This window comes from Macrobrachium rosenbergii, chromosome 43 (genome assembly GCF_040412425.1).
Source record: "Macrobrachium rosenbergii isolate ZJJX-2024 chromosome 43, ASM4041242v1, whole genome shotgun sequence".
NCBI classification, from domain to species: Eukaryota; Metazoa; Arthropoda; class Malacostraca; order Decapoda; family Palaemonidae; genus Macrobrachium; species Macrobrachium rosenbergii.
Window position 1 is genome coordinate 44,740,591 of NC_089783.1, and position 21,490 is coordinate 44,762,080.

At 39.6% G+C, this 21,490-nt stretch overlaps 1 protein-coding gene across 1 annotated transcript; it reads left to right on the plus strand.

Moving 5' to 3' along the window:
• Positions 1 to 971: 971 nt before the first annotated feature.
• Positions 972 to 21,245, plus strand: LOC136828846 (uncharacterized). Its single transcript, XM_067087120.1, has 4 exons — positions 972 to 1,101; positions 4,810 to 5,115; positions 14,220 to 14,381; positions 17,532 to 21,245. Exons 2-4 carry the CDS (start codon positions 4,849 to 4,851, stop codon positions 17,802 to 17,804), a joined length of 702 nt encoding a protein of 233 aa, XP_066943221.1. The 5' UTR covers positions 972 to 1,101; positions 4,810 to 4,848; the 3' UTR covers positions 17,805 to 21,245.
• The last annotated feature ends 245 nt before the right edge of the window (positions 21,246 to 21,490 follow it).

Below are 21,490 nucleotides of genomic sequence, written 5' to 3' on the forward strand. Positions count from 1 at the left end.
CGTCAAATACTTGCGCTGAGACATTGTGTACAAATAACTTAAAAATCTTCTTCTGGCGACTTTTGTTGATTACGAAAAGGTATTTGACAGCAACCACATACCAATGTTATAGAAAGTCTTGTGTCGTTATGGCATTCCCTTTAAATATTTATTGAAAATATCCATGAACGAAGTAAATGTAAGGTTCAAGTTGTTGGAGTCTCTAAAGTGAATTTCAGTCAGTTATTGTGGGATGCAACAAGGGTATGTTATTTCACTTTGTTGTTTCCCATTCTAATAGATTAAGGTGAAAAAGTGGTTGGAGATGAATGAAGAAGGCTTAGATCGGGGTAACGATGGCAAGTTGACAGGTTCAGAATATGGAAATGGTGCTGTTTTAATCAGTAAAACACTACAAGCTTCGCAAAGCTCGTATAACAGGATGCATCATCTATCCAGAAAGATGGAACTCAAAAAATAAATCTAAGAAAAGCAGAAGCAATGAGGTAGTGTAATACAGTTTATAAGAGATTTTGTTAATTTCAGAATAAAGTTCTAAGATTTTTAAGAGCCAGATCGCAATACGGAGTCAGAAATGCCATAGTGGAAATTGCAGAAGTTCCATATGCAGGTGAGAAACGACAAAAGGAAGGCTAGATGGCTTGGACTTGTCCTTGCACAACTCCTGGGAGGATAGTACGTGATAGTGTCACCTAGACTCCTGTGGGAACTATAAGAGTTGAAAGATAGACCTAACTGGATAACAAATGAGCAGGGAGGCGTGAGATGAGTGGAGATTTGAGGAAGATAAAGTACAGGAAAGACATAAATGAAGAAGGAATTTCACTGAGTTCCTCTGCGTCACGATACTTTCCGGCGAGAGTTTTTTTTCGGAGAGAGAGAGAGAGAGAGAGAGAGAGAGAGAGAGAGAGAGAGAGAGAGAGAGAGAGAGAGAGAGAGAGAGAGAGAGAGAGAACGATTACAGACTCTCATTTGATACTTCACTGTCGTCTGGCACTTTGTTTACACTGCAGACGCTCTCCACATCCGAGTATCTCATGTTGTCCGCTGAAGTGTTGTGTACAAGATAATTCGAGTGGGAACTGGAAGCTGTTGGTTATGGTAAGAAGAGGTCACCTTTCGAGATGTTTGCAGCTTGAAAAGTTTCTACGTAATTTGAGATACATAGCATGTGCCGAATGGGTATTTAAACATCGGACCTGGTTTTAGGTGTCACTGTTTCCTCAAAGAGTTTAGGTTTTTATGCAGTGGGTTATAGGCTTCGTGTGATACCTCTTTGGCAGGCTGTATTTTTCTGTTTGTTTTCTTTTGTCTTATGCAGATCTATCCATTTATGGTTATTGTTGATGCAGACCACTCGTGCTATCCCTTCCCCCTATATCCAACAATTTTAGGGGACCTGGGTTTTTTGGGGGGGAGTTAGGCCAACCAATACGGGCACTGTTACAAAACGACGGGTCATCGCAGGAATTCGGTGGTATTTCTAAGTATTAGCTCCGCGCCTGTTTTTACCATGGAAATTGGTTTTTCTATACTTTCAGGGCTGCTGATAAAGAAGATGCATTTGTTAGTCATCGGCCAAGTGTTATTTGCCCTCCAGCTCTACCCAACAGTAAAGAGGGACTGTGGGAATTCGGGGTTTTGGGTGGGGGAGAACACGCACAAACGTAGCAGACATGTTTACATTGTGGAAGCGCACTCTGAAGTGTGAATCGCCAGGGAGCCATTCGTTGGGGATGGGGCAGCAGTTGGCTGAGGGAAGGGAGGAATGTGGGAGAAGGCAGGGAGAGAGTTGCTCATGTCCCTCCAAAATGCAGGGGAAGGGGAGAAGCAGCAGTGGGGGGAGGCAGGGGTTTTTGCACGGGGGCAAAACGTACTGTCACCAAGGAAACGGGGGCAGGCCGCGGGCGGTAGGTAGAACGCATTAGGAAGAATAACAGGCTGGCAAAAAACAAAACGTCATCTCGTTTACCAACAGCCCTAAAAGTATAGAGAAAACCAATATCCAAGGCACTAATCAATCTGCAGGAGTTCCGAACTCATAAAATAATCTGAAAAAACACGGTTTGAAACACTAAGAAACCAAGCCCCAGTAAACTTACCTTAAGGACTCCAAGACTGTTTCTGATGGAGCAGAATGCTTTTTGCTGAATGACCAGCCTGCACTCACTACTGCACCAGCGGCTAAAATTTTTTTTTTTTTTTTTTTTTAAAGGCCGTGATCTTGATGCAGCTGAATTAACATCTCGTAATTGCCGTAACAATGTACGTTAATTTCCTGGCAGTTGATGTAAGAGTTTTCGCAGGTAACGGCCAAAGGGTGGCGAGTTACAGGTTCAAAGGAGCATAAGGCAAGGAATCAGCCGGTGCACTGAAATGAAATGCTTACGAACCGTTCCAACGCAAACAGGCGGGTGCAATAGTTGGAAAGACGGTGGTCTAACCTGTGAGGATCACATATGAATAACCCCCCACACCCCTCCAACGGCAGGAGAAACTTCTCAATTCCTCCTGAAACCCCCTTCGCTGTGTTTAGTACTAGCCCCTGGGGGTTCAAATGTATTTTGCCTTGTTCAGTACTAGCCCTAGGGGGGTTCAAATGTATTTCGCAGTGTTCAGTACTACCCCTGGGGAATCAAATGTCCCTAAGTGCATTTCACAAAATTGAAACTTTAGGACTGGAAATGAACATTATCCCCCCAGCCCCCCCTTTTTCCTCAGTAAGGAGTCAGCATGTATACAAAAAGCTCCCCTATAAGACTATGCATGCTTGGCAGCATTTGAAATAGCAGTAGTAGTGAAAGTTTTTGCCTTTGTAATGGCTACCTTTGTCATCTTGTTCCTCCTGTGTTTGTGTAAGGGTTTTTCATCTCTGTAATGCCGTATACAGTAAAGTTTGGTCACCTTCTCACGCCCCGTGGTCTACCCCACCCATAACCCCACTTTCCCTAGGGGTCCCCTAAATTGTAGGTTAGTAACAAGCGGGGGAGCAAATCACCCTGTCCTGGAGGTATACCCCACCCATTACCCCGCTTGTTGGATGGAGGGAGCAAATCACCTATCCTGGTGGTATACCCGACCCATAACCCCGCTTTCCCATCGGGTCCCCTAGCTTGTTGGATGAAGTTCTGTGATTAATTACAGGTTAATTACAATCATGCGAAAAAAATTGAAGGTAAATCCATAATCAGCAACCAAAAATCTGTAGAAAAAGTTAAGTTAGAAGGAAATCACCGCCGCGCAGCTACTACTTAGTTCTACCAATTCGGTAAAATCATCATTACCATAATTCCTGTCTACGAAAAAAAAAAGTGGTACGTTTCCTTCAATTTTGACACTTTTTCGAAACAAGTGGTCCCGTCATTCTGCAAACTATCCAGGCTCATAGGAAATGCAAAACTCATTAAATAATCCAAAAAATACATAGGCCTAGTTCATATGCATTAAAAGTAGCAATCACCAAAATTTAATTACTGTAATCCAAAACATGCATAGGCCTAGTTCATGTGCATTAATAGTAACAATCACCAAAATTTATATATCCCCTCCCCATTCTAAATTGTGGCTTCCAGAATTATTTTGTCCTACATTATGGATATGAGATGAGTTATTTAACCATGTGAATTGTTCTCCAAAAATGAAGTATGGCATACACCCACAGAGTTAAGCAAGACACAGATCTGGTATCTTTATCTGGTTGACACTTTTAGCTCTGCAAAAGGGTGTACTGTAAATATGGTTTGTACCTCATATTCCTTGCACCAGTTAGGTCTGTGTATCAAGGTTTAGCAGTGTGAGGATTTGATAACTAGAATCCCCTCATGATTTGGCTCTGTAAGTTGTGGGTTTGCTTTCAAAGAAATGTAATTTAAAATGTAAAGCTAATTTCCAGTACAGGCAGTCCCCGGTTATCAGCGGGGGTTCTGTTCTGAGGGTGTGATGATAACTGAAAACTGCTGCTAACCAAAAATCTGTGATTTTCATGCTTTTTCGGCAAATTTTGGGACTTATTGGCGCCGAAAAGTGCCGATTTTCGGTTATCGACGCCTCTGTTAGGTATGTATCAGCGCCAGTACCCAATTATCGGCACCGATAAGCGAAAATTCGTCACTAGACAAGTGCCATAAAACGATCGCCATTAACCGAGCCCGCCGTTAACCAGGAACTGCCTGTACTGTACAAACTTATCGTAAATGCCCTTCTCCCTGCCCCACTTTCCTGTTGTCAGAGGCTTATGGCATGGATAAACTGGGTTAATAGCTGTGATATGCTAGACATGACAGTATACATACACTGCTCACTTTCCAAACTGGTGCTTTTTGTCTTTTTTCAGAGAATTTTTATCTGGATTGTCTAGAAAAAATTTTGTGGTGTGTGAAATGGCATCATAACTAATGGGTTTATATCAAAGAATACTCTTACTTTGATTTTTAGAAAGAAAAATGTGTATTTGTCTGTTGTGCATAACATTAGATATTATTGTTATCAGCTGTCAGTATATTTAATCTTGGATGATGTAAATATGACAGCCCAAAGAATGTCTTTTACTAACTGAATAACTTATGTGTCTGGAAACCTGACAATAAATTGGTTGGATGCTAAAGTTTGTTTTTTTAGTACAATTCATGTGATGACCTTGTTTTAAGTGATAATTTATCAGATGTATTTTATATATTGAGCTCAGTTTTCCATTTCCTGGTAATATTTAATGCCATATGTTTTTCAGTGATGAAGTATGTGAACCATGAAAGTCAAATAGATTATAATGTTCAGTGTTGTAGTCTTTTGATGTGCTTTTTCTCAACCAAGGTAATGGGAGGAATGTGGTGACATTAAACAAGGATTACAATGCTACCAGCATCTGACATGCTTCCTCTGCAAGATGAAGCAGTGTCTATAGAACCACAGTATGATGGTGTCATCATGCTGAGTCCTGAGGTTGTGTTGTTCAGTGATGCCACACCACGTCCAGATGGGAGGAAAGTTTATCATGTCTTCCAGCGTAATGTCGGGGAAGCACAACGAGATGAATCAGTGCACAGTGAAGATTTCCATTCAAGACGTGAACAGTTGTTTTCTCAGGCGCATGAAAATACCCTGCACAACATCCAACAGGTTAGTACACCAGCCTAAGAATTTGTACCTGTACAAAAATACAAACCATTGCAATCTAAATTAATTTCCTAACTAGTTTTAGTGATGGAATCATTTAAAGAACTTAGCTGCCCTTTTTTAAGTGTTGTAACTACCAGATGAGCTATATTTACTTGCACCCACTTTCATTGGTTTCAGTAGATAACAAATTTCTGTTTTTATAGAAGGAACTTACCAAGTAATTACATAGCTATAAGTTTTATATATGTAGCTTACCAAGTAATTGCATAGCTATTGGTTTCTACTTTAACGGCAGCTTTAGATTTGAAATTTGCGGTAGTGTTCTTTTGTTTTGGCGCAGATAAGTGCCTTGCCCACTTCCGGGGAAGCACAGGTACAACATAGCTGAAAAGCTCAGTTCGTTTCTGCTGCTCAATGACCATACATCGGTTGTTCAGCAACTTTGTTTTGAAGTTCAGGAGTATTCACCGAATGGTTTTGATTGTTTTTGAAGGATTTGGTGAAATATTCTTTACTTTGGTCTGCCCTATATTTTCTTAGCTTAGATAAGCTTAGCTTAGCTTTTCTGGATTTTTTGACAATATGTCTGACTCGAGTGTGTCTTGTAACCAGTATTGTAGAAGGGCTGTAATACTAGGTTGACTTCTTCCAAATATAATGCTCATTCAGTATGTTTTCATTGCCAAGGACAAGTTTGTTCTCCTGACTTGATTTGCGAAGAATGTAGAGACTGGGATGAAATTAAGTGGAGAATTTTGACTGCCCATTTAGATAAGTTAGAGAAGGCTAGGCATGGAAAGGCGGCTGCTAGAGTGGAGGCTAGAGCTTCAGTGCCCTCTACTCCTAAACCGGTCCTTTTGACACCTGTGACTACTCGCTTGCCCATTCCTATTTCTCTCGCACTCCTTACGACCCCTTCCATCTGAATATAGTGCCATTTGCCAGTCTCGAAGCTCGGATAGACAAGAAATTTGACGAGTTAGTAAACAAGGTCACTCAAATAGGAGCTTTGGTAAGAGTATTTTTAGATAAGGCGAGTGATGATCCCTGTGCTAGTGTTAGTGCTAGTGTTGTGTCAGTGGATGGGTTGGCTACTTGTCCCACCAATGCTCCTAGATGGAGGTCCCTGCCAAACTCCCCTGCGCTTGGAAGAAGGCAAACCGTAAGTCCAAGGGAGGTCAGTGGGGTTTACCCACGAGTAGTTGCTCCCTCAACTGAACCTGTTGCTATTTCCCAGGTCTCGGTAGCTAATTGCTGGAAAGGTGTACCAGTGCATCACACCTTATCCTCCAGTGGTTCTGACTCAGAGCCCAAAGGATGCAGTTGGTGTTTTCATGATTCCTCCAGGGCTTTGAAGAGACATGTATTGAAGGATGAGAACCCCTCAATTCCTCGTAAGCACCAAAAGGACCAAGAGCCTTCGTGTAGCTATTGGGACAATAGAGAGATCCTGTTGGATACTGAGCTCCCAGTGGCTTGCAAGCACCCATATTCCCAAGCGCCAAGTGGCTCACAGGCGTACAAAGGGATCAACTTCTCCCATGGGATCAGAGCTCCCAGTGGTTCCTAAACATGCAGTTGGATCAGAATGTTCAGTGACTCCCGATCTCCCAGTGGCTTTTAGCTCTCGTGCAGTGTTGGATTATGTGGCTGAAGCTTCTTCTGATTCAGACGTCCCTATAATGGTGGGTCAGCCTGTTTTGGCTCCTTCTGCTAAACAAGTTTCGAAGACTGCATTCTTCTCCTGCCCCTGAGCACCCGAAGGTGTCCTTAGTCCGCCGACTCAAGATTCTTCACTGCTTCTGATTCATCAGCGATTGGACAATATCCTGGAGCTTCTGAAGAAACCTTCGTCTTCTCATCAGAAACCAGAGGAAATGCAACAGGACTTGGCGCTTTCTGCTATTTCTTCAGCAGAAGAGGAACCTAAGCAGGAGCAGCCTTCATCATCTTATGCATCCCTTTTAAATTATTTTCTGTTCTGCTTTCCATCGTACTTTTCCGCTGTGGCACCTTCTTCTCCTGGGTCTTCCTTCATGTTGCAGCAACCAGCAGGATCTTCTAAACTCATGAAGATGGCTCTCTTAATTTCTTCCAAGAAGGTTAACAGGGATTGACGCTTGGTTGGCTGAGAAGAGGGAATTAGGCAAGGCTGTATTTTGTTCTCCTCCTTCACGCCTGTCTAAGAGGAAGTATGTTTTTTATGCGACTGGAGAAACGCCATCCTTGGTAGCTTCTGCCTCCTCAAAAGGGAACTTTTCCTGCTTAATTGATCCTGCATGTAGATTGGTTTCAACTCGGCGAAGATCATGTTTTCTACTTCAGAACTCGACCGCTTAGTAAAGGACACATACAAGGTCTTTAAAATCTTCAGTTTCCTCAACTGGACGGTGGGTACCTTGAAGAAGAAGATCGAGGATTGCTCTTTGTTGCAGGACAATTTCATAGCAGATTGGCTCGGGTTTCTTTCTTGTGCCGATGAGGCTATTAGAGAAGGGGCACAAGAATTAGCTGCCCTTGTTTCTACAGGCATGTTAAAGAAACGAGTTGTAGTGCTCCTTCACCACCAAAGGAATTACACCTTCTCAGAGATTTTTTCTTCTTTGTGCTCTGTTGGATAAGAGTAGCCTTTTCCCTTGAGCTACAGTGGAACAAGTGGCTAAAGAGCTTCAGAAGAAAGCCATACATGATCTGCTAGCACAGTCAGCCAAACGACCGAAGGATTCAAGCCGTGCTCCTTCTGTGTCTTTTAATCCTAGATCATTCTCTCCCCTTCAGCCATAGCCCTTTCAAGGTGGCAGAGGAAGAGCTCAATCTCGTCCACACCAGAACCCTAGATCCATCTGTCCCATTACGAAGTCCTCCTCCTCAAGACCTGCTTCTGGCAAGTGAGGATCCATTCATCCGTCTCCCAGTGGGTGCCAGATTCCTACATTTTTGGAAACGGTGGGTAGCGAGATCAGTGGAACCATGGGTGCTTCAAGTACTAAAAGAAGGATATTCGATTCCCCCCTCAAGGACAGACCTCCTTTGACGTCTTCTTCCCACACCTTAAGGGTGTACTCAGAAGACTGGGAGAGGTTTTTGGCCCTCTCAAAGGAAGTTGCAGCTCTGCTACAGAAAAGAGCAATATAGGTGGTGGAATACTTATCATCGGAGGGGTTTTACAACCGCCTATTCGTAGTCCCCAAGGCATCAGGGTGTTGGAGACTAGTCCTGGATGTAAGCACTCTGAACTCTGTCCAAACCACAAAGTTCAAGATGCAGACGAGCAACTCAGTTCTCGCTGCAATTCGTCAAGGGGACTGGATGGTTTCCATCCACATGAGAGACGCTTACTTTCATATCCCAATACACTGGGATTCCAGGAAATTCCTGAGGTTTGTTTTCCAGGACAGGGTTTTCCATTTTCGGGCTCTGTGCTTCGGGTTTTCCACAGCCCCTCAAGCCTTCCCCAAAGTACTCACCCCTCTAGCACAATGACTTCACCTAATGGGCGTGAAAGTATGCCTATATCTGGACGACTGGCTCATACGATCATCATCCCAGAGGAAATGTACAGGGGACCTTCTCAAAACTCTGTAGTTAGCCCAGAATTTGGGCATTTTAATCAATCAAGAGAAATCCCAAGTGGTCCCTTCTCATTCAGTAGTCTATTTGGGGATGAGGATAGACTCCGATATTTCGGGTTTTTCTGTCAGACAAGAAAGTGCAGTCATGGACCCAGAAAATCCATCACTCTCTGAGTCTGCAGTCCTGCTCTACCAGTGTTTGGATGAGTCTTCTAGGAACCATCTCCTCCATCAAGATGTTCGTACCATTAGGGAGGTTTCTTATAAGAAAGCCTCAGCTTCAACTGAACCTGAGCCTAACATTGTTCTCCGACGCATCGGATCTGGGTTGGGGAGCAGTTCTAGGACACTTGGAAGTAGTAGGAACATGGTCTCTACAAGAGAGGAAGCTTACACATAAACCTGAAAGAGCTGAAGGCGATTCATCTGGCGCTTCAACATTTCAGTTTAGTAACTCGTGACGCAGTGGTATCAGTGCATTTGGCTGACACAACTGCTCTAGCACATATTTGGAACCAGGGAAGCACGCACTCAGATTCTCACCCTCTTTGTTCAGGGCAAGTTGAACGTATTAGCGGAAGAGTTGAGCCGTTGCAAACAGGTGCTACCCACGGAGTGGTCGCTGAATCCACAGATGTGCACCGACCTGTGGAAACGGTGGGGAATTGTTTTCCAGCATGGGACCCTTTAGCATGGGCAACAGATGCGATGCTCCAGGATTGGTCAGACTTGAAAGTTTACGCCTTTCCCCCATTCAGTTTAGTGAGGGAAGTCATAAACAAGTTCAGAACTTCCCATCACACGTCTGTGATTCTGGTGGCCCCCTTTTGGCCTCAAAAGGAATGGTTTCCGGACCCTCTAGAGCAGTGGTTCCCAAACTGGGGGGCGCGCCCCACTAGGGGGGCGTGAGGACGATACAAGGGGGGCGTGAAGTCATCCAGTTGCTACTGGAATCACTGCAAGAGGAAGCCATCGATTTGAAATGTGACTCGAGCGCGAAAAGGGACTTTGAAACAGTGAAGTTAGAAGAGTTTTGGGTGAAATATCTCCCCATGTACCCAAAAGTAGGTGAAGAAGCACTTCGTGTGATTCTTCCCTTTTCTTCTACTTATCTTTGTGAAGCAGGATTTTCAGCTCTTGTTGTTCTGAAAACAAAACAGCGCAACCAACTTGATGTAGGAAATGACTTGCGTTGTGCGCTGTCATCCTTCAATCCTAGAATTTCTGATCTTGTGAGGAAGAAGCAGCAGCATCCATCTCACTAAATTTGACCAGAAATTGTGCCTTAGTCTCATAAGTATTTCCAAATATTATATGCCATGTTTTCAAATTATCTATTCTTAAAATTGCAACTCAATTTTGCCAATTTGCTAATGTTCAAAGTTTTTTTCGCTCACTTTGAACCAAATGTTTCATTTTTAGTTACTGGAATGTACTATTGTTTGAGTGGCTTTCATTATTAAAATGTAATACAAACAGAAATCTGTTTTCCTGTACAGTGCTAAGAAATAAATGTAAGAATCATTTCATATAAAAAAAAGAGAGGAGTGGGGGCGTATGGGTCTACTGGAAGCAAAAAGGGGGCGTCTGGTAAGATAGTTTGGGAACCACTGCTCTAGAGCTTCTGTGGGACTTTCCAGGGCTCCTTCCAGAGAAGAAAGATCTGCTCAGACAACCTCATTTCAATCTGTTTCATCAAGGTTTGTCCACTCTTGCTCTGACAGGCTTCAGACTTCTAGGAAGCTTGTCAGAGCGAAAGGGTTTTCAAGAGAGCTTGCAAATGCTATTGCAAGATGTAGATGTGAATCTCCTTGCCTTGTTTAAGGTTGTTGAGTTATTTGGGAAGCCTGGGGGTGCTTGGTACCTGGTGTACCCTCTGATCTTTGTTTTTAATGGATGGGTAGTGTTTTTTAATTGGTGTTCAGGTAACAGTTTTTTTATGGTATTTTTTTGGTTGGTGTATTTTCATGCCCAGGGCAAGGGCAATTGTTTAATTTAGCTTTGTCAAGTCATAGGAGTACTTCCTGACCACAAAGCTCCCACTGAAGTAGGGGCAATTCCTGACATTACCAGTCATGTCTCTGCGGGTCGAGATGAGCAACAACCAAGAGGTAGTATCTTTCTGCTCTCGCCTTCTCCCCAGGTAAGGTTACAACAAGCTTTACCACTGTATTTGAAATGCATTTCCATATGTAATTGTTTTTTGAGTAGTACGTGTCCATGCTTCCCACCTATGTAATCATTTGGTAAGTTACATATATTAAAATGACATTTTTATAATAAAATAAGGTTTTATATATACTTACCAAGTAATTACACATGATCGGAGCCTGTCTTGCCTCCCAGCACATGGACATAGAGCATAAATGAACTGAGCTCTTCAGTTATGTTGTACCTATACTGCCCTGGAAGTGGGCGGGGCACTTACTTGCACCAAAACAAAAGAGCACTACCACGTCCTGCATTCTAAGGAAATCATCCAATTGCCCCGACAAATGGAAGACACGACAGACTGGCTCGTTTCCACATGGAACTTTGCCTTTAGAACAAAGAGGTCAGTATTTCAGGATACCTGAAACCCAAATAAATTTTTTTACTTACTCTAGGTGCAGTGACATGTTTCTTATATGGAGTTGTATAAAGCCTTCATTGTTGCAGTATTTAACATATGATTCACTCAAAATACTAGGTTTGTATGCAAGTTGGAAGATGTTTCAGGGTTGTGATGAAACTCATCCTCAAAACATAACTTGAGATACTCCAGCTGTGGACCTGGAAGGTGCTATCTCCAAACTCCCCCTGCCATGCAGGTAGTTGAACACATGTATGCATCCTTGACAGATTGGAGAGGCCACTGGGAGGATTGTCAGGTAGCTAGAAGATGGTCATCTGTTCTAAAATGTCACAGCAATTTTCTGGAGTTGATGGCTGCCTTCCATTCTCACAGGAAATTAAAGCTTTTGAAGAGGACCCACATCTTGATCATCCTGTACAACGTGGCACATATGACAAGTATCAGGAAGCACAGCTAATTTCAGTACAATAATACTGTCTGTCATACAGGTGGCTTTGGTAAGGGAGTGACACCTGTTGTCAATCCACCTCATAGTATTGCTCCATGTGATAACAGACTCCTTGTTGAAGTAGACTGCGTCTTCAACCAAGTTGATGTTGGACGCTCTTCTGCCAAGTAATTGCCACCCTGCTTCCACATCTGGAAGTGGACCTGTTGGCTATACAAGAGAACCATTGACTCCCAATGTATGTAGTGGATGCATCTCCAAACCTGGAAATTCAGACAATAGCAAGAGACACATTCCTACAGGACAAGAGCAAACAGAGGGCAGTCTGCTTACTCCCTCCATTGTCCTAGATTTTTGAAGGAGTTGAACACACTGTTAGTCTTCAATGCAACTGCCTACCATGGGGCCCCAAATTGCCCCAACAACCATTGGTTTGTTCCACTGAAAAATAGGTAAGAGTATAATTTCATTGTCATCTGCTGTTCTTTCCCAGACAGTAAGAGGAAAAGTTGTCCATGCCTCTCTCTTAATCTCACTTACCGAGCTGTCTCCTTCATGTGTGGATTTTCTGAATCCAGTGTACCATGAAAATTATATGTATAACGTCGGTAGTTACATCTATATACCAATCCATGTGTCACGTATGCTGGATTACCTCCACACACAGAGCTGGGTTGAAATTATGATTCAGAGTTTAAAAATTTTTTTATCTACCTGTTTGAGGACATGCACCTTGCCACTGCCGCAGTGGTAATGTACAAGGCTGTGTTGTCAGAGCCCGTGCTCTATGGACTTGGCATAGACTCCAATACTGAAGTCTTTAGCTTAGACTCCAATACTGAAGTCTTTAGCTCCACCCTTTGATCTTGACAGTGGTCTGGTAAAACTAAGGTATACTTAACTGCATAGCCCTGCTCTCTTGTCTTTGATTAAGGCTCTTTGGCTTCAGTTATCTCCCAGTTCAGTGGTCCCAATATAGTCACATGCATGCTCCAGAAAGTGGGTTTTTGACTGCCTTGTTGTCAGGACCCAGGATCAGCAAAATTTACTCCCTTAGATGGACATAATGCTTCATTACCCACACCACTAGCTGTCTTTTGCTGTTGTCCATTAATTCATCATTCCTGGCCAAGAATGAGGACCCATGAAAGAGGAACTCCATTATTACACTGCAGGAACTCGATATTACTGATAAAAAATTATGCCAGGTCAGGTCTCTTCAGGTACCTAGATGTCATAGCTGCCTTCCCAGATGGTAATTTTTTATAATCCCTTCATCTGGTTGTTGGGTTGGACCAGTTATCTTGTACCTTACTCTGACATATTCAGTTGTCACCATAGAGCCACACATGTAACAACATATATAGATATATTCCCATCCTTCTTCGTTATTAATCCTGAATGAAAGTCCTGAATAAAAGAAAGGTTGGTAATCACTCCTGTGACTTTACTGTGAACAGGTTTTTCATGTGGGTTGTTGGGATTCCCTTAATTAGGGAGCTAGGTAATTTTTTTTTTTTTTATGTTCTTGAGGATAAACAGTAGCTCCATATAAAAAACCAGGTTTTTACATAGGAAAATCTGTTTTTGGTAGCTGCTGTGAATCTTCTAATCCAACGGGTTTCCCTGCCGAAAAGCCATAGAAATCTTTAGTGGGTGATTTCTTTCACAGAAGTGGCGAGTAGTGGCGCACATGGTCAACTCATGCACTGTTGCCATATCTATGTGAAAAGGGTGAATGGAAAGACTGAGGTGATTGCTGTGGGCAGGGGAGAGAGTCCTCCTGCTTGAGTCCATTTATATTCTGTCACTGTGTCAGTGGGCTTTAATCTGGCCAAGACCAACTATGAGAGAATTCTTTGATATTGCTTGATCTGTCTTATGGAGCTCCTGGCAGGACCATAAGGGCAGCGCCTTTGAGGATTCACAGTGGCTACCAAAAATAAGTTTTTCTTATGGCAAAATATGTTTAAGGGAACTTTCAAAGACTGCCATTGTAGGGGAGTCGGTAGAGCTGTGGATTAGCACTTGCTAGGCCCGAGTTCGAGTCTCCGGCTGGCTGATGAAGAGTTAGAGGAATTTATTTCTGGTGATAGAAATTCATTTCTCGCTATAATGTGGTTCGGATTCCACAATAAGTTGTAGGTCCCGTCGCTAAGTAACCAGTTGGTTCTTAGCCATGTAAAATAAGTCTAATCCTTCGGGCCAGCCCTAGGAGAGCTGTTAATCAGCTCAGTGGTCTGGTAAAACTAAGGTATACTTAACTTTTGCCATTGTAGGGTATGTGATGGTGGATTTATGAAAATACCAATTTTCCTTAAGATTACTAAAAGTTTGTATATTCATAAAAAATCTATTAGAATTTTGTTGTTTATATCAGAGTTGATAGAACTTTAATTTTGATCAGCATTTTATGATTTGAAATTTTCCTTAGTGAATATGTTTATTTTGGTTAGACAAATTTCAAGTAAGTTTTTTTACATCTGATGAGATTAAAAAAATTCCATAGGTTCTAGCTGAGAGTGGACTAGTTAACCAGGAATGGTGTGAAAATGGTGCAGAAGCCCCCACTAATGCTAGCACGCCTACAGAAGCAGATGACCAGAGTCACAGTATTCAAGCCCAAAGTCAACCTTGTTATGAAGTGCAAATGCATTCATCTCCGTGTAAGGTATGTTTTATTTTCTGGAGTTAAGTGCCAAAAAGGGGTTCTTGAAAGTTGAAGTTGCATGATAGGTAGTAAACAGTGAAAATCAGAGATAATTGTCTGCCTTGTTTGTACACTATTTGGTATTGGCAGCCTATGCTTAGGGCACAAAAGGTATTGCTTGTCAACACTAATTGTTAAGACAAATTATTACTTAATGAAATAGTGTTGTACAGCAGTTTCTTTTATTGGCAAGTTATTTTTGGGATATTACTCATTTTTGTATCAAGTATTTTGCATGTACCACAACATTTTGGTAGTCATTTTGGTCCAAATCACAAATGTCAAGTTGAACATTGTATATCTAAATTTGAACACTTAAATGTCAATCTTAAGGTGATGATGTGTTCTTTATGATATATTTTTTATACTTATGTCATTAATCTTGGATTAAAAGTCTTATGGAGGAATTTTGGTCTTAAGCTTTTATATATATTCTAGAGTTAGAGGATTAAAAAGTATCATCTGTTGCTTATATGCATCACTTCTTACATTTTATCTTGTCTGTGCATCATTATATACATTATGTCTCTTTTGTGTACAATATCCTTTTATGTTCCATGTTTTAATGGAATACTTAAAAATGATTCCAGTAAGTTATAATTGCAGGGTAAATTAATGTTGCTGGAAAGATCCTTGCTGAATGTGCAGAAAAAGCTTGGTGTCCAGACCCTGAATAGTTGATTCTTAAATCAGAGCTGTTTTTGGCAGTGAAAGCATGTATGTGTATAGGAGATTCATACACTGATGGTGAAGCATGCAATTTTGTTTGATGCTGCTTCAGTCAGGTAAAATGTTGTTCATCTACTGCCTTTACTATTTTTCCACAGAAAATAAGTTTATGGTCAAAACAAGAAAACAACCAAAACATCATTAAAGAACTCGAAGTAAACAACCACAATAGCAATTCACAACTGTAAGATGTAAAAGAAAATGAATGACTATTAAAAGATGCAACTCCTCATAAAAAAACAGTCAAAGTTTGACAAAAAAAAAACAGAAATCAGTCCATCAGCCCTTGAATGCCATGCAACAGTAAGCCCCATACCAACATACAAGAAAATTCAATTTTCTCTCGTCAAAGATAAAGTTGATTAACACCACAGAGAAATGACTACTAAAACCCTAACCATAAAAGAAAAAGGTATATATTATAAACCTCCCATATTCGCGCGGGATGCGTACTGCAACCCTCCCCCCCCATGAATTGCTAAAATCCACAAATATCTAAAACCCCTCTAAAAACACTTAGAACTGCCTATTTTAATAGTTTAAACAGAAAAAAACTCTAAAAATGCTTATACCTGAGTATTTTAATAGTTTTATCACAAAAAATGCATTTAGTCATGAAAATATGAAAATACAGTAATTAGTGAATATTTCTCAGTGAAAAATACCGCGAGTGGGCAAATTTTCTGTGAATAGTGAGACCACGAATACGGGGTGGTTTACTGTGTATTACACAAAAATGAAACAGCCAGAAGAAATTACCCCATCACCAGTTATTGAAGCCACAGCAAAACACACAAATGCAATCACAAATGTAAAAGTGTGACCAAAACAGCATCTGTAATGAAAACAGCATCTGTTATGAGTTTTTCATAGAAACATGTAAAATGTAAGAAGGAAGTTTTGATTGAACTAGTAAAATTTCACCTAAGGCCAGACAACAGCCATAACTAACTTATATTCACACTAAAGTTGGGGAATGTGCATTAACCATTTGATATAGTACAGAGAAAGTCACATACCTGTTTTAGTTAAGATCTTTAACAAAATTACATTAAAAGGCAGTAAAAGTCAAAATTATCAAAATGGGGATGAGAAAATGTTAAAAGCAAAAAAAAAAAAGTATTAGTAGTTCAAATAAAAAATTCTGAAGTAAAACATTTACTTTCGTAAATCACCAAAACCTGACCTCCCATCCATAATATCATAATATCTGTAATAATTATATTCTGTGAATGTTACCTTCTTAATTAGAAAATGCCTTGTTGAAGTCACATGGCTTTACCATAAGATATGTAAATTCTGTGTTGAAACCATGTAATAGATGATAGGACTCGCAAACTGGAGAATCATTCTGCTATTGGTTTTAATATAAGTATCTATATTCTCTCGTAAAAATCTTATTTTCCAATTTCTTCAACTGTTTCTTCAAAGTGCAACTGTTGGGTTTTCCCCCAAATCCCTTTCCTCCTTAGTACAATGTTAGACAAGGTCTGTTGTTTCTTTCATAGACTGCTGAATCAGCAACTGGATCATCAAAGACCCTAGTAGCCTAAGAGACATTGCCTCATCAGTTGTGCTTCTTGAGCTAACATGTCTGTATGGTATTAAGTGATGCTCCTTTACAATTGGCTTTTTTTGCATGTTGAGTTATGACTAATCCAGGCAAAAAACATACTTCACGGAGTTGTACAGAAGTGGAGAGTATACTTCAGTTTGTGTAGTAGACAAGGCACTCTTCCATTCAAATCTTTTTAGAGGGATCTCACTTTTTTATTTACCAGCGTGGTTGATATGAGAAGCCATGGAGAACAGTATTTTATTCTGGCTAAGAAAGGTGATTTTAAGAGTTTATAATACTGTGTCTGAGTTTGTAGCATCGCAAATGATGGTCATGAGTCATGAAATTTTTGAAGTTCATATTGTACAAACCCATTTCTCTAATGCATCCTACTCCTTACTACTTCTTGCTACCAATGGTTTAAAAGACACAAAGCCTGACTTTTTTGCCACTAGGGCTGCTCTGGAACCCAGGTGCGCACTCAGACAGGTTGAAGAGAAGACATTTTCTTCTGTGGAATGTCTGGAAATTGTGGTGACACAAATAACCTATCATAAAGTGATGGATTTGTTATGAAAATTATATTATATTGTTTCACCTTATTTCAGCATTATTGGAATTTAGAAGTAATTTTTATTAGCAAAATGTGCGTAAAGCTTATGCCTTGTTCATATGTCAACCGTGCTTCCAAACTGGCTGCTTAAAATTATCGTTGTCTGTCTAATTTTGATATTATTCTTTGCATACGTCATTACATAAGTTGTCATAAACCATTGCTTTGAAGTACTGTATTAAAATTGTTTAACTGTTACTTTCATTTTCAGCTACATCAATTTGAGATGGTGTTCCCTATTGAGCCTCATAGCTCTAGGCTAACGCGACGTCTTCTAAAACGTTTGCGTCGCAAAGGTATAGGTCAAGTTGAACTTGAGCCTGAAAATCACCGCATCAATGTAAGAACACGCAAATCTGCCAACTTTATTTTAGGAGTTCTTCGCAGCATTGACCCAAATGTTCGGCTTTTAGAAACTTACCGAGAAACATTATTAGAAGATCCCTTAGAAGCAGAGAATTTGGAAGTCATGGATGGATTATAGAAGTTAGATAGGTGCTAGTGTTGATTGAGTTCATAATTGTTTATAATGTTTTTTAGTACTCATAAGCTAGTTTTGACATCTTGGTTTGATTTTGATAAATTAAAAACATTTAAAGTGGTTACTAATCAAAGTAATTGTTTGCGAGGCTGTTGGACATTCATTCTTGAAAATAATATGGCAGTATATCTCTTTGTCTGCACAAAAACATTAAATTAGTGTTAATTATCTTTGTTAAGTGGTCTAGGTAAAGAACTTAAAACTGTAACATTAGTTTATTTTTTTGCTAATTGGAAGTATAATATTTATGTTACATATGTTATTTGAGAAATGAATGATTCAAAGAGGCTCACTAGGGGACTGGGATAAAATTGTGTACAATATTGCAGCTGGTTTTTGTGATATTTTGTTAATTCTTTTAACTTCATGTTAAATGAGAGATTTTGATTCAAGATGTCACCATGTTTAGGTATTTTGTAATTTAAATATAGATGGCACAAACCCATGGGAAAATTTACTGTAAATTTTCTTATATTTTAAACTTGAACTCCATTGTTATAAGCCTAGCCAGAGCTACAGGGTACCTAGAAATCTCATGGCATAGTGATATCTAGTCACATACAGAGGCACTATTAAATGCCTTCCAGCTAATGTTTACATCATATGTAGTACAGATATATACATTACTATGAGAATATATCTTACTTTGCAGCAGTTGCTGTGATTACCTCAAAAACATGTTTTTTTTTTAGGTGAATCACTTCTTGAAATAAAATGTATGTGTAATGTGACTATATCTGTGTTTTTTAGTCAGCTTTATTTGTTCTTTTGCTACTGCAGTCTGACATTGTAGGTAATAAATCTGGTCACAAACCAAGTTACTGTGCTTGCAAATGTGTAAGGAAATACTTGTTGGTCTAAACTACCTGCAAACCCCTAGTCAGATTGCACATTGTGATTTATTTTATTCCATGAAGCTTCTTCTAAAGGAAATCATCCCTGTAAGTACAGTATTTATAAAGTTAAAAATTACCTTTGTAATCATAATGCTATTTTTTTCAGTGTACAGGCAACCCTACTTTTAAACTAAGATGTTATCAATTAGCTTTTCCTTTATTTTTTTTATGGAAGTGATGCAAAATTTTTCTATTGCTTTATTTTCATATTTTCAGCCTAGATTTACATATTCAAGTTGCTAAGTATCAATATACTGTTGCTTCATCCACTTGCAGAATGCACAAATGTTAAACTCATCAGATGTAAAATTTGTGACACTCTTAGCTTTTCATTATGTCTGCTTCATGTTTGCAGGACTATTTTGAGTCATATGTAGAATGTCAGTTGCGTAGGGAATTGATGTGGTCTGTGATATCCATTGTGGGCCTTCCCTTTGACACCAATGATTTCTACAGTTTTCAGATTTTGCTGTACAGTACTGTACCTAATTTATAAATTAATTTACCAAAGTATTAGAAATGAAAGCAAAGCTTTCTGCCTTTAGAAATTGTTTGTCAGATTTTGTGTAATCTGTGGAGGAATATGTGGTACTGTAGTGGACTAGCTAGAAACAAATATGTAAGACTTTTTCATGTTGTAAAATGATCAGTGAGAGGAATTTGTATTACAGTATTTTCCTGTTGTCCCATAATTTAATTTCTTATGGAAATTGTGTGCAAATATGGAAGCAGTAGACTATCACATTGAGTAATGTAACTGTACACAAAAATACTGTACATTGATTTTATCCTGATTAACACTTCTTGACTTCATGATTTTTTATACAGGTACATTGCCGTAGTGTTTATTTGCAGAAAGCAGAGAAGATAAAGTTGACTGTTCAAAACATGAAAAAATTATGGTGGGGGTTACTGAGGGTGAGTTATCTCAGAGAAGTTGGGGAGCCATGTCTTGCTTTTTACAGCTCATCATTCTTTTGTTGATATCTGTGTTAAATGGGCTGCTTTTGGCTGGAGTTGGACCTATACTTCTTTTCTTTTTTATCTACATTGCCCTTTCCACCTTCATGTATGCTTGTTGAGTCATTGCTTATATCTTATATCCTTCCAGTTTGATTTTGGTGTGAGAGGTGATGAAGTACTGTATAGTACGTACGTTTCAGTTCTCAGTTATTAATTACGACATTGTGTGTAGTACAGTGTTCTTGCTTTCAAATATATTTAACATATGTTTGAGATTTATTTTGCATTAATGGATTTTAATTCCATGGGTAAGTGTGATTTTTTTTTCATTTTAAAATCAAACCTGATTGCCAGTGGTTATATTGTGCGAATGAAAGCATTCGTCCTGGTTCGTGAGTCATTGGTATAACGTAAAAGCACAAAATTAAGTTGGCACATCGAGAAAAGGGACTGCATGTTGTCGTCAGATCATCAGACTCTTATTGTAGCCATTACCTTTCATTCTCCTTTGTTGTCATAGTCATTGTCACTTAACATATGACTAACTGTGATAATTTATTCTTATGTTTACCTCCTTTTCTTTGTAAAGAGTTGGAGGGCCTGGATTGTTTCTGTTATGAATTGAAAGGAATTTAAAATATCTGTAAGTTAGTTTACCTGGGAAAAAAGCAAAACTTGAATTACAGGAAATTTGCAAGACAAAGGGATACAACATTCTCACCACCCAAAATGGAATTTTGTGCTTAAAATCCATGCCATTTGGTAATACAAACTCTCTGATAATATAGTGTTTTAGTTGACAATGGACATTTTTAACCATCTGTTCTTAGTTTATTTCAAAACCTAGTTATCCCATGTGAATTATAAGATATAAATTTTTCCTAAAATATTCATTTTTGCTTTAGTTACCATCTTTGAGGTATTAAATTCTCTCTGCAGGTACTGATAGCTCACTTTGTCATGCAACGCTTTAACTATCGTTTTCCTGTAATGTTTTGTTTTTCCTTAAGCCTACACTCAAAACACGTATGGGCTGGCATTACACCGTGGCTAGATGAACCCTAAAAGAGTTCAGAGGTCTGGTTAAACAAATCATTTATAACTAACTAATCAAACTGAAAGGTATATTGGCACATCAGATGAGTTGAATTTACTGTAGTTTCTCTGTTTTTCTGAAAATTCCTTTACCTGTTAGGGAAAGGCCATGTATTGATTGTCCAATATTCATTTCATCAAAGGGGGTTATGGATACTCAGGAATGTTATCATTTTACTGAAATAAGTATGAAGTTACTCATAAAAGAACAAGAAATGTAAAATATGGTTATTAACTTTTTCTGCACTCCAGCACAGCATGGGCTCAACAAAAGATGGAGAGGTACTAAATTATGAAGCTGCCTCTGTTAGTTGAGGTATTAGGGATGCTGTTTTGGCACTTATCATTGATTGTTTGTTGCCTTTCTCACACAAAACTGCCTGTTTGAGGTACCCTGAGGAACTATGCTTGTTAGTTACTCTGAACCACTGACCTGTTATCGAGATTACTTCAAAGGACAGTTGTAGTCATTTACCTGGTTTATGTTGGAGAGGCACCAGCCAATCAAGGGTAAATGCCAGAATGGCATCCCCATAGCCTTTACAAGAACTTTCCCACCTGCCCCTCCCTCTTCATAATTTAGTACGTCTCTGGCTTTTTTTTTTTTTTTTTTTTTTTTTTGCTTGAGACTATGCTGTGTTGAACTGAAATGAAACTTGAGCAGACATAAGCCCT